Here is a 13,935-nt window from a genome sequence, read left to right as displayed (position 1 = left end):
TGAGAATGCTTTTGGAGGAAAGGCTGTGGGGCTCCATGCATGGTTGCACAGTGAAGATCATTGGACATGACACTAAGGTAAGTATTATATCTGGTGGGCTGCTCTCAGAAAGGTAGGACATGCCTTAAAGAACAAATTGTACCAAAGGTACAGTTTTCATGTAGGGAATGCTCAGGTAGCCGCTAATTAAAAATAAGTACTTTTTTAACATTTTAACGTTTCTAGTATACCATTGCAGTGTGGTTTCAAATGGACGTGAAGTAGGAAGTATATAATTTAGATTTTTCCATAATTAAATATGCCAAATATTTAGCAGTTATTTAAATTAAGCAACAAAAGAAAATAAGCACTTAAAGGCATTTACTAAGAAATAAGGCATTCCTTGCATGCTTTAAAGTGTCCTATTTGTATATTTTAACAAGTGAGTTTGTGCTATTGTACTATTGTTTAACCACTTATATAATGTAACAGTGATCCATTTCTATAAATGTTCTTTTGATTTATGACATTCTTTCCTCTAAGATTACTGTGGTGCCATGTTCATTGAGGATGAAAACACTCCTGTTGAGATTGCACTAGATGACACCAAACCTGATGGTTCCTGCCCAGCCATCATGGGGTAAGAAAAGGTTATCTGTCCTACCAATAGAATATCTATCTATCTATCTATCTATCTATCTATCTATCTATCTATCTATCTATCTATCTATCTATCTATCTATCTATCTATCTATCTCAGTCTAGCCTTACACTTATAGTCTTTCATTCAGCCTGTGAGCCAAACAAAGAAGTATATCAATGATATCAACCTTTTTCAACACTAAACAGTATGTATAGAGGGATCCCCCCTGCCAGCACTAGCGGCTGCCTGAATACTTCAGCTGATAATTTTACACCCAACTCATTTGATTTTTAAGTTTCATTTTTTGGAGCTGCATGGTGACAACAGGACCACCCATGACTCAAATTTAAGCCAAAGCAGCATGAGTTGGACAAAATTTCATTTATGTATGGCAAGCTTTATACATGAACTACTAAAATTACTATTACAGTATGTCTGATTACAAAAGGATAAACCTTCCAATTATATATTTTGTTCTGTTATTAGGACTAAACTAAAATGTATATACAGTTACTGTCATGTGAAACCAACACTTTTCCCACTAAAGTATTAACAATGAGGGCTCCCTATTACAATGTAAGTTCATCCACATTTATTTATTAAGGCCTGGTTCCCATTACTGATATGCAATTTTGAGTCAGTTTTATGTGCAATTATATAGTGCAACTTGATTAAATTTTGACACAAATTTCGTGTGACCTTCATGTCTCTGTGTTTTTGGTTTTGGCCAATGATAACTATACTGTATATACTGTGAATTAAATCCTCTTCCAGGGGCGGACTGACCATTCGGGCACTGCCCGAGGGCCCCATGCCACTAGGGGGCCCCATCAGGGTTGCCAGCCTCAGTAAAACCAGGGACAGTATGTAAAAATCTGTGTTTTAAAAAAAATCCCAAGATTATAGCTGCCCTGCCTCTCCAGTACCTTTTCAGTGTGTATGTGTATTCTGTGTGTATGTATACTGTGTGTGTGTGTGTGTGTGTGTGTGTGTGTGTGTGTGTGTGTGTGTGTGTGTGTGTATACTGTGTGGCCCCATAATCTATTGCTTGGGCGCCCTATAATCTCTTATTGCCCGGGGGCCCCATATTCTCCAATTGCCTGGGGGCCCCATAATCTCCTATTGCCCAGGGGCCCAATGAGTTGTCAGTCCACGTTGTGGTTAGCAGTCATTTCTCTCTCTTCTTGGTTCATGGCAGCAGCCATTGTGGCTGGTGCCTCAGTGTTGATTCATACTGAGGCTGTATCCCAGTACTCAAAGTATATGTAGGCAATCTTCGGCCAGGCTTTTCCCCCTTGATATGGTCTTTGTAGTTGGAGTCCCTGGTGTCACAAATCTGTGTTGATGAACAACGCATATGATCTCCTCTGTGTCAAGTACCGGTACATCTCTCATGCATCTTCACTCCATCCTTCCTGCAGTCTGAAAAGTATATGTGGATGGGAGGAGAATTGAGGGAGCAGGGATGTACCTGGGAGGAAAGTTGAGAGTTAAAAAGAACTGAATAAATAATGCCGCATACACACGATCAGTCCATCCAATGAGAACGGACCGATGGACCGTTTTCATTGGTTAACCGATGAAGCTGACTGATGGTCCATTGCGCCTACACACCATCGGTTAAAAAAACGATCATGTCAGAACGCGGTGACGTAAAACACAACAACGTGCTGAAAAAATGAAGTTCAATGCTTCCAAGCATGCGTCGACTTGATTCTGAGCATGCGTGGATTTTTAACCGATGGTCGTGCCTACTAACAATCGGTTTTGTCCTATCGGTTAGCAATCCATCGGTTAATTTTAAAACAAGTTGCCTAACCGATGGCGCCCACACATGATCGGTTTTGACCGATGAAAACGGTCCATCAGACCATTCTCATCGGTTTAACCGATCGTGTGTTCGCGGCATTACAGATCATCACTTCAAATGCAGAAAATGGTTGCCACCATCCCTCCTATACAAATTCTAAACAAAACCCCTTTTTTGGGATTTTGTAGGCAACCAAAGAAAAAGATATACATATATGTTTTGTTAAAAAAAAGTTTTGTATTTCCATTACATATCTTAAAAACATCTCCCTATGGTTTGAGAGTACTGAAACACAGTCGATTAAAACATTATATTATAAAAACAGAGAGGGCCAACATCACATGATTATACTTCATAGTACAGTAGGTGTTTGTGATATTGTGTTTTTAGCACGACAGCATCGCGCTGATTCTCGGCGACGTGGTGCCGAGATCTCGCCGACATCTCGCACTCACTGGAATAGTGACAGCACATCCCAGCAAGCGCGTCATAGAAGCGACGGGAGATCCGACTTGGATTCCCGCCAATTCTACACGTGTGCGGCGTTTGTTATGAATCCTGAGGGGGAAGTCCCCGCCGGATTTTAAATAAAAATCCGGCATGGGTTCCCCCCTCAGGAGCATACCGGGCCCTTAGGTCTGTTATGGGTTGTAAGGAGAGCCCCCCTACGCCGAAAAAAACGGCGTAGGGGGTCCCCCTACAATCCATACCAGACCCGTATCCAAAGCACGCTACCCGGCCGGCCAGGAAGGGAGTGGGGACGAGCGAGCGCCCCCCCCTCCTGAGCCGTACCAGGCTGCATGCCCTCAACATGGGGGGGTTGGGTGCTCTGGGGCAGGGGGGCGCACTGCGGGCCCCCCCCACCCCAGAGCACCCTGTCCCCATGTTGATGAGGACAGGGCCCCTTCCCGACAACCCTGGCCGTTGGTTGTCGGGGTATGCGGGCGGGAGGCTTATCGGAATCTGGGAGCCCCCTTTAATAAGGGGGCCCCCAGATACCGGCCCCCCACCCTAAGTGAATGGATATGGGGTACATCGTACCCCTACCCATTTACCTGGAGGAAAAAATGTCAAAGTTAATAAACACACCACACAAGGGTTTTTAAAATAATTTATTTTTCTGCTCCGGAGGCCCCCCTGTCTTCTTTATTAGCTCTGTTTACCAGGGGGGGCTTCTTCTTTGACGTCTTCGGGTGGGTGGGGGCCGCCGTCTGGTTCTCTTCCACCTCCGGGGGGGGTCGCTTTTAAAAAAGCCCCCACCCCCCAGCGGGTTTCCTCCGGGGTCTTCGGCGGGGGGGCTTCTTCTTCCGCTGTCCCGACGGGTCTTCTCCGCTATCCGGGGGGTCTTCTCAACTCTCCGGGGGTCTCCTTCTATGTTCGCCGCTCTCCGCTGTTGACTCGGCGCACCCCGGTTCTTCCTCCAGCTGTCCGGTGCCTTCTCCTTCAGCGCTGAACGTCTATCTTCTTCTTCTTCCGTGCTGTGAAGTATTCTTCTTCTTCCGGGCTGTGACGTCATCTTCTTCACTTCTCCAGATGTTGACACGCTGGCTCTTCTCGCTGAAATGACGGATGCGCGCCTTGCATCGGACCTATATAGGCCTCACAGTCCCATCATGCTCTGTACCTACCCATGTGATACCTACTCAAAATGTATAAAGTAAAAACACACTGATACAATGTAATCCTATTGTATTACAATAAAAAATAAAATAAAGCGACCTTAGATTGCCCCCCAGTACTTTCTCCAGTGCCCTTGTCTGCAGTTTTACTTTGCTTTGTGTCTGTAAACTGCACAGCGACCATGGCATCAAAAAAGCGCGCCTCCACCTTAAAATCGCTATATGACCTGCTGGAAAACAGCGACACAGAATCGCTTGCAGAGGAGTTGAGTGACAGCGACTCGTGGGGAAGTTTGTTATCAGACACAGAAAGCGATTTTAGCGATGATCCTGCGACTGTGCCCAGCGATGTGCAGACTTGGTGCTCGATTGATTGCGGTACAGAGCACGTAGCGCCCCCAAGATTTCTGTTTACAGGAGCACCTGGGATCACAGTGGATGTTGAGGATGACAACCCCTTGGCATACCTCGAGCTCTTTTTGATTGATGAAGTTATCACAAAAATTATTTTGGAGACGAATCGCTACCAAGAGCAACAAGCTGCTACCCATCAGCGCTTTTCAAGGAGCAGAAAATGGGAACCAGTAACCAGAGAGGACATCTGGAAGTTTCTTGGCCTTATAATTTTACAGGGAGTGGTGGGGAAACCCCTGCAGAAATGGTACTGGGCAACCAACAAATTACTGGCCACTCCTTTTTTTGGCACCGTTATGTCGGAATATACATTTTTGCTCATAATGAAATATTTGCACTTTGCAAAAAATGAAGACTTTGATAAGAGTTCTCATCTAGCTCCAAAACTGAAAAAAAATTGGGAGATTTACCACTTTATTTTGAATAATTTCCAGCAGACCTATGTTCCAGAGAGAGACATAACTATTGACCAAAATCTTATGGCCTACAAAGGTAGACTTAGCTGGATACAGTTTATCGCATCAAATGCGCTCGATTTGGTATAAAGTCATTTATGCTATGTGAATCCAGCTCTGGGTACATCTGGACTTCGGTCCTGTAAACCGGGAAAGGGACCAAATTCAGATCGATTCAGTCGTTTTGGAATGGCAACCGCTTTGGTTCTTTCTTTGATTGAGCCATTGCTGAACCAGGGCTACTGTGTCACCACAGACAATTTGTATACCTCCCCAGAACTCTATGAGTCTATGAGTTCCTTCTTCTGAACAAGACGGACGCATATGGGACCATAAGGCCTAACCGGCGTGATATGCCGCCAACCTTTGCCAATAAAAAGCTTGGGGCAGGAGAAGTAGTTGCCTGGCAGAAAGGAAAAATTATGGCACTGAGGTGGCGGGACAAAAAAGACACGTGCCTTATGAGTACCATTCATAACACCTCGACTGTAATGGTACACACCAAAGGTGGAAAGGATGTGATGAAGCCACAGGTTGTGTTGGACTACAACAACACCATGGGAGGTGTGGACAGAGCTGACCAGGCCATGACCTTTTATCCAGCCATGAGGAAGCAACAAAAAAAATATTATAAAAAAATCTTCAGGCATCTTCTGGAAGAGTGCCTGTGGAATGCCTTCATTTTTCTGGAAAAAAAAAGAGTGACAGGCCTATGGTCCATGCGGACTTTTAGGTAGATTCAAAAAGAGCTAGGCCGGCTTATCTACAGATAAGCCAACCTAACTCTGAATCTAAGCCGGCCTATGTTTAAGTGTATTCTCAAACAGAGATACACTTAAACATACCTAAGATAGGCTGGCTTGCGCCATTCTATCTTAGGCTGCAATGTTTCTTTTGCCCGCTAGATGGCGCTGCCATTGCGGCCGGCCTAGATTATGTAAATGAGGGGCTACGCCGATTCCCGATGATTTACGAGCGTACGCCGGGCCTACACCGTCGAGTTACGTCGTTTCCGTACGCGATAGGCCACCTAAAGTTATTCCACCTATGAGGTGGAATAACAATGTTAAGTATGGCCGCCGTTCCCACCGCGAGGTTCGAATTTTTACGTCGTTTGCGCAAGTCGTCCGCGAATCGGGATTTACGTCGTTTACGTACGCGTCGAAATCAATAGGCCCGTACAGCCTACTTAGCCGCAATGCGCACTGGGAAATGTAGTCGCCCGGCGCATGCGCAGTGTAAAAAACGTCAAAAAACGTGAGGTCAAGCCTCATTTCAATAATACACGCCCCCCTCCCAGTTATTTGAATTAGGCGTGCTTACGCCCGCTCGTTTTAGGCTACGCCGCCTAAAATTTGAAGGTAAGTGGTTTGAGAATCACTTTTAACCTAAATAATTTAAGGCGGTGTAGCCTAAAAAGAGTAGGCTAGGCCGTCCTAATTTTAGGCGCCCGTACGTGAATCTACCCCTCTGTGTGTAAGGTTGCCAAACTCATCTTTCTAAAGCACCAGACGCCAATGGCTGTAAACCGATCTGGACGTCGGGCTGCTGGTGTTGTGTACCCGGAACGACTGATTGGTCTTCACTTTATGGACCACATTTCACCCACTGAAAAGAAGACAGCACCCACAAGGATGTGTGTGGTTTGCTGCTCCAAGCGTGACGACACCAGAAGAAAAATCTGAAAAGAAACCTGTTTCTATTGTCCCGACTGTGACGTTGGACTTTGTACTGTACCTTGTTTTAAAAATTTTCATACCCGAGAAGTTTACTGAAGCAATATGACTACTAATATTGCACCCTTTTTTGACCATGATTATATTATTTACTAAAATGTATTGAATAAAAAGTATTGTTATTATTAAATTATTATTTGTTATTATTTACTATATTATAATTTATGATTTTGTGTTTCAAACTTTATCATACCCTAGATGTCTACTAGACTCTTGTTTGAACAGATTTAAGTGAGATATTCCTAAGAATTACAGGCCTGCAATGTAAAATGCCATATTTCCATGCAAAATAATGGTACCGCTTTCAGCACCTAAAATCTGAAAGAATCATACCGCCAGGGAGGTTAAAGGCATAAAAAGGTTTCAGATTGGATTATTTTTGAAGTCTAATTGCACTTTTTTATAGTTTTTGTCTTACCATCCGTTTTTTTTTTTTTTGCAGCTTTATTTTATCCAGGAGGGCCACTGCACTGACACATCTTACCAAGGAAGAGAGGTATTATTATCTTAGTTGGTCCTGTAAATATTTGGCTGATATGTACTGTATGTAACTTTAAATATGATTTAGCAGGGTTCCCGATGATCATTGATAATACAGCAATCATCTTTTATTTATTTGGCTTAAAACTGTTAAAAAAAACATTTTAGCTGGAGTTGGGCTTTAATTTGTTTGTCTCTTACCTAAAGTTTCCTAAAATACTTGTCACTGTCCAGAGCAAAGGTAGGGAACCTTTGAGATGGATATCCACCTGAACAACATGAAAGAGATCAAATATCACAGGGTTTGGCAAACGTATTTGTTTAGGAATTCAACTAGCAAGGCCCAACTAAATAGTAAGGAAAACATATGTTATTGTAAAAATATAAACTTAACCTACCTTAGAAGTGAACAGTGTCAGTCAGTAATCAGTGGACAATGTCAGTAGGGCAGTGGACACTGTGTGGACAATGTCAGTAGCGCAGTAATGCATTTGAATGCATTTTCATGCAACTTGTGTTCTTCATGGTGCTCAATAAAAAATATAAAAAAAAAATGAATGCAAATCGCTTCATAGGATTTGCATGCATACAAATGCAAATGTACAGTTGCAAGAAAAAGTATGTGAACCCTTTGGAATGATATGGATTTCTGCACAAATTGGTCATAAAATGTGATCTGATCTTCATCTAAGTCACAACAATAGACAATCACAGTCTGCTTAAACAAAAAAAACACACAAAGAATTAAATGTTACCATGTTTTTATTGAACACACCATGTAAACTTTTACAGTGCAGGTGGAAAAAGTATGTGAACCCTTGGATTTAATAAGTGGTTGAACCTCTTTTGGCAGCAATAACTTCAACCAAACGTTTCCTGTAGTTGCAGATCAGACGTGCACAACGGTCAGGAGTAAATCTTGACCATTCCCCTTTACAGAACTGTTTCAGTTCAGCAATATTCTTGGGATGTCTGGTGTGAATGGCTTTCTTGAGGTCATGCCAGAGCATCTCAATCGGGTTGATGTCAGGACTCTGACTGGGCCACTCCAGAAGGCGTATTTTCTTCTGTTTAAGCCATTCTGTTGTTGATTTACTTCTATGCTTTGGGTCGTTTTCCTGTTGCAACACCCATCTTCTGTTGAGCTTCAGCTGGTGGACAGATGGCCTTAAGTTCTCCTGCAAAATGTCTTGATAAACTTGGGAATTAATTTTTTCTTCGATGATAGCAATCCGTTTAGGCCCTGACGCAGCAAAGCAGCCCCAATCATGATGCCCCAAACACCATACTTCACAGTTGGGATGAGGTTTTGATGTTGGTGTGCTATGCCTCTTTTTCTCCACACATAATGTTGTGTGTTTCTTCCAAACAACTCAACTTTGGTTTCATCTGTCCACAGAATATTTTGCCAGTACTGCTGTGGAACATCCAGGTGCTGTTGTGCAAACTACAAACGTGCAGCAATGTTTTTTTTTTGGACAGCAGTGGCTTCCTCTGTGGTATCCTCCCATGAAATCCATTCTTGTTTAGTGTTTTACATATTGTAAATTCGCTAACGGGGATGTTAGCATATGCCAGAGACTTTTGTAAGTCTTTAGCTGACACTCTAGGATTCTTCTTCACCTCATTGAGCAGTCTGCGCTGTGCTCTTGCAGTCATCTTTACAGGACATCCATTCCTAGGGAGCAGTGCTGAACTCCATTTATAGACAATTTGTCTTACCGTGGACTGATGAACAGCAAGGCTTTTGGAGATACTTTTATAACTTTCTTTTGAGAGCTTTTTTGTGCGAGGCATCATTCACATCAGGCAATGCTTCCTGTGAAAAGCAAACCCAGAACTGGTGTGTGTTTTTTTTATAGGGCAGCTGTAACCAACACCTCCAATCTCATCTAATTGATTGGACTCCAGTTGGCTGACACCTCACTCCAATTAGCTCTTGGAGATGTCATTAGTCTAGGGGTTCACATACTTTTTCCACCTGCACTGTGAATGTTTACATGGTGTGTTCAATAAAAACATGGTAACATTTAATTATTTGTGTGTTATTAGTTTAAGCAGACTGTGATTGTCTATTGTTGTCACTTAGATGAAGATCAGATCACATTTTATGACCAATTTGTGCAAAAATTCATATCATTCCAAAAGGGTTCACATACTTTTTCTTGCAACTGTATTTCAAGCAGAAATCCCATTCTTTTGTTTGTGGCTGGTTTACATCAATGCGCTGCAGTTTCTTAAAGGTCAATTAACAGCTATGTGTTTTACTATGCATTCTACAGTGCAGGCGCATAGTTATGGGCCCTAGTTTTTGAAAATCAACTAAATCATACTACGTTTTAATTCAATGTAGTTGCATTTTGCATACTTTCTGACTGGTATCCATGACTGGTACCATAACTACATCTCAGATACATATACCACTAGCTGAAAAATTCTACAGTACAGTACAGTAGTTTTAGATCCCTTTCACACTGGGCGGTTTTCAGGTGCTTTAGAGCTAGAAATTGCTTCTGCAAAGCACCTTAAAACCGCATTCTATTCATTCCAGTGTGTCTTTTCACACTGGGGTGGTGCATTTGTGGGACGTTACAAAAAATCCTGCAGGCAGCATCCTTGGGGCGGGTTGGGAGTGCTGTATTTAGCGCTCCCAAAACGCCCTGCCCATTTGAATGAATGGGCAGCACTTTCAATACGCTTTGAAATCGCTGCAAAACTGGAGTTTTTAACCCTTTTCTTGGGTTAAAAGCGCCCGGCCGGTGCTTTCAGTGTCAAAGCAGCCTGAGAATAGTAAGCTCATTTATACTGTTGTTTTATAATATATGTATCAGGGTAAGCAAAGTATGTCAGTGCCTCTGTTTAACTATTATATGTTATTGGCACATATGTACGTAGTCAAGGCTGTGCCCTGCTTGTGTTCAGGTCCAAATATTTGTTTTACCAATTTACTTGCCTACTATCCAATCCTTTACATTTAGGTAACACTTTAAAACAATTATTTGTGTTTACACTGTGTTTTGTAAATCAAATATACAATTTTTTCAATATTTTTTTGTATAGAAAGAAAAGAATATGTGAATACTATGCCAAAGTTTTTGGTACTAAAGAGGCATTGCAAGTAAGTTATTAATATGTTTTAAAAAATTGTTTCTACAATTGTTTCAATTCACTTGTAGCTTTGACTTTTTTTTGTGTCATGTCAGGCATATATGAAACTGTTTATGTTTTATAAGTTTATGCGTTTGCTCATTTTAAATTCCACTAAAAAAAAAAAAATCTGTCTTTTGAAATTGGGCCCCCAATGCAACTCAGGGGTTAACTGCTCGTTATGTCTAGGAAATAGTTGAAGAGGTTCTATCAGTCTCTTACCTCCATCTGCCCCTTTCCTCCTCTGCCCAAAGCTTAATTCCTTTTGTGGAGCCCACCCATCATCATGTACAATACAGGAACATAAACCTCTATTGTTTGCCGAGGAAGCTGGAGTGTGACTGGAGTCGGTCAGAGCTTACAGAGCAGGCTGCAGGAGACTGGTCACATGCTGTATGGATCCTGCTGGACTGACATATAAGGTAAGCATTTACTCCTTAATCCTCAACTCCTAGACTAAACAAGCATTTGACTCAGAGGAGCTTTAAGAAATGCTTTTTTATATCTGTCGAAAATCTTTAACTGCTTTATATCAATGACAAATGGAACCTTTAATCTGGTCCTGGACTATTGTATTTCCTTTACTACATTTCTGTGGAGATACCAGACTAAGATGCTGTGTACATACAGTAGACTTCTGTTCACATCAGAACTACTTTCTCTTTGGGAAGTAAAAAGCAGCTTGATACAGCTTTGTAGGAAGACAAATGCAGGGTAGAAGGAGGACAACCTTAGGTGAAAGGCACCTGTGAAGGAACTCTCAAACTTATCTCAAATGTAAGCTGGAACATCCTGTATTTGCACATTGTCGCATGCCCCTGGGCTTGGGATTGTCCATTAGAAAGCAAAATATTGCTCTAAACCAGTGGTTGCCAACCAGTGGTCTTTGGACCAGTGATGGTCTATGAAAATATTGTTGTAGTCTCCAGGGCTTCTGCCGCAATTATATATTGTGGTGGATGTATACCATCCAGTGTTGTTTCCAGTGTTGTTCTCAATGTGCGCTGACAGTCATTACTGTCAGTGCGCATTAATACCTGATGCCTCCCCTGTAGTTCCAGCTCCTGTGAATTGAGAGGAAGGCTCCAGGAGTAGTGCAGATAACCAGAGGTGAAGAAGGAGGGTACTTCCAAAGGTAGCTCTGATCTCAGACTGCGGGTATGGAGCATGGATCTCGAGCACATGGCCGGATAACAAAGTAAGATCCAATGATGAATCTGTGTAAGGTAGCAGTGTGATGCAGAGTGTGGGGGTGGGGGGGGAGGGGTCATAGAGCCGGAGCATTGTGTGTATATGGTAGCAGTGTGCTCCAGGGGTGGGAGGCAGAGAGCCGAAACATTATGTGTCTAGGACATGTAAAATTCATCTGCGGGATTCAAAATTGTAAGTTTAGTAGTCTGTGATAAAGGTTGGCGACCACTGCTCTGAACTTCCTAATTGGGGCACCCCACCCTAAGATGAGTACTGACACTTTCACAGTACTAATTTGTAAAAAAAAGTTAAACTAAAAACTAGTCCATGAAAATGCCATCACTGAATGGAGGCTTCCTTACATAGAACAGTTTTCTATCCTGACAAAGCTGTGGTGCACTGCATTGTACATACACAGGAGACTCCCAACATACCTTACTCCACTCTTGCTGCAATGAAGTATGTAGTTTTCATACTAAGGGAAATTGAATAGACTTTGTTACTTTGGCATGGTTATAGCACAGGAGAACATTATGGTTCACTGCTTGTTCAGGAAAGAAAATTGCTGAGATAATTTGTCTCCTTATCTTCAACTAGTACCAGGCAAATGAGCACTAAGCCCTAGTAAAATGGATTAGGTGTAAAGTTAAGTTGTTATACATTTTTAGCCTGCTTCTGTAACCTGCTAGGTGCTGCATAGGGGACCTGATGGTAGCTATACAACTCACCTTGAAGTAGAATTAAACCCATGAATTCAACTTTTTTCCAAAACAGTTACATCCAAGGCATGATGTGAATGATAACTGCCATAGTTGCTTGTGCTCTCAATTGAACTGTCAAGCCATCAAATGGTTGGAGTCATAACTGATCACATATGCAGCCCCATGGACACTGTAGACCGAACAGATATGGCAGCTTCCTTGGATCTAATGGATAGGAGAGTTTAGTTCTACTTTAAGAGTGATTTTCATTTATGGCTTTCTAATTGAGACTGGAGTCTTTGTGGAGTGGGCACTTTCTCCGAAACATGCTCTCTCCTATGTGACCTTACTAATGACATTTTTGTAACCCTGGTACCTTAATTAGATATTAGGTACAAATAAACAATACCACATTTTAGCTACATAGTGGAAATTTAATGTAGTTACATAGCTTTATACGCAGGGGTCTCAAATAGGCGGCCCTCCAGCTGTTGGAAAACTACATGTCCCATCATGCCTCCGCCTGTGGGAGTCATACCTGTAACTGTCAGCCTTGCAATACCTCATGGGACTTTTTGCAACAGCTGGAGGGCCGCCAGTTTGAGACTCTGCTTTATAGACTTTCAATAGCTAAGCAATTAGAGTCTGACTATGTTAAAAGTGACCTCATTTGGTTTCCATTCTGTGCTTCTCCTGTGTTTCAAAGATCTCTGCACCATAATTGCATTATTAACTCATGGCTTTTTAAGTAGGAACTTCACTCCAGCGCTGTCTTCACCTTGGCTGTTTTTTTTGCCGGCCTTTGAGTACCCTAGAGCTTCACAGCCAGCCTCCCACTGTGCATGTTCAAGCAGCACTGTGCTTTCTCAATTACCCTCAACCACCTGGGATGTGTCCTAGGAGGTTGCAGGCAGGGAAGGAGTTGAACTTTGCTCAGATTGCCCTGTCCAAACTAGTTGCCTGCTCCCTGAAAAAAAAAGTACAGTAAAGTCCAGTACAGGCAGAGGAGGGATTGAGAAGGGAGAATGGAACTTTCCTTTTAAAGTGAAGTTCGGCTTTAAGGTCTGAACACACTCAATATACTAATGCACTAAGACTGAAGCCTCGTACACACGACCGAGGAACTCGACGGGCGAAACACATAGTTTTCCTCGTCGAGCTCCTTGTTAGGCTGTCGAGGAACTCGACAAGGCAAGTTTCTCCATGCCCGTCGAGGAAATAGAGAACTTGCTCTCTTTTTGGCTCGTCAAGTTTCTCGACAGTTTCCTGGACGAAAATGTACACACGACTGGTTTCCTCGGCAAAAAAAATCTCCCAGCAAGTTTCTTGCTGTTTTTTGCCGAGAAACTCGGTCGTGTGTACGAGGCCTGACAGTTTGCTAGTTCTGCACCATACCCAATTAATACAATAAATAATCAGGCATTTAGACAATGGTAGAATAATCCTTGGTTGCCAGTTCTTGTTGCAGTTGGTATACCAGATCCAAACTTTGCATGGTCCCCCCTGTAGTTTAAGAAATTATGAACTGTGAGATAATAAACTAGCTTTTTGCCGATGAGATCTTTGGACATTTCTGGCACCCTATAATGGGTATTCGGGCATTAGACACTGGGCAAGATCTAATAAGTGCAGTTCTTCATTGAAACCAATCAGCTTCTAGGTTTTATTGTCAAAGCTTAATTGAACAAGCTGAAGCTAGAAGCTGATTGGCTACCATGCACAGCTGCACTAGATTTTGCGCTCTCCAGTTTTACTAAATA

The 13,935-nt window shown here is 42.5% G+C and overlaps 1 protein-coding gene across 1 annotated transcript in view; it reads left to right on the top strand.

Moving 5' to 3' along the window:
* The window catches only part of LOC120927415 (amine oxidase [flavin-containing] A-like), a 186,959-nt gene that overhangs the window by 124,532 nt on the left and 48,492 nt on the right, over window positions 1–13,935 (top strand). The window contains exons 9-11 of the mRNA XM_040338070.1: window positions 523–619; window positions 7,099–7,152; window positions 10,197–10,254. Coding sequence (XP_040194004.1) covers window positions 523–619; window positions 7,099–7,152; window positions 10,197–10,254 — 209 coding nt within the window. The remainder of the gene's footprint in view (window positions 1–522; window positions 620–7,098; window positions 7,153–10,196; window positions 10,255–13,935) is intronic.

Source organism: Rana temporaria, chromosome 2 (genome assembly GCF_905171775.1).
Source record: "Rana temporaria chromosome 2, aRanTem1.1, whole genome shotgun sequence".
In the NCBI taxonomy this organism is placed as follows: Eukaryota; Metazoa; Chordata; class Amphibia; order Anura; family Ranidae; genus Rana; species Rana temporaria.
This window is presented reverse-complemented; position numbering and strand designations above follow the sequence as displayed.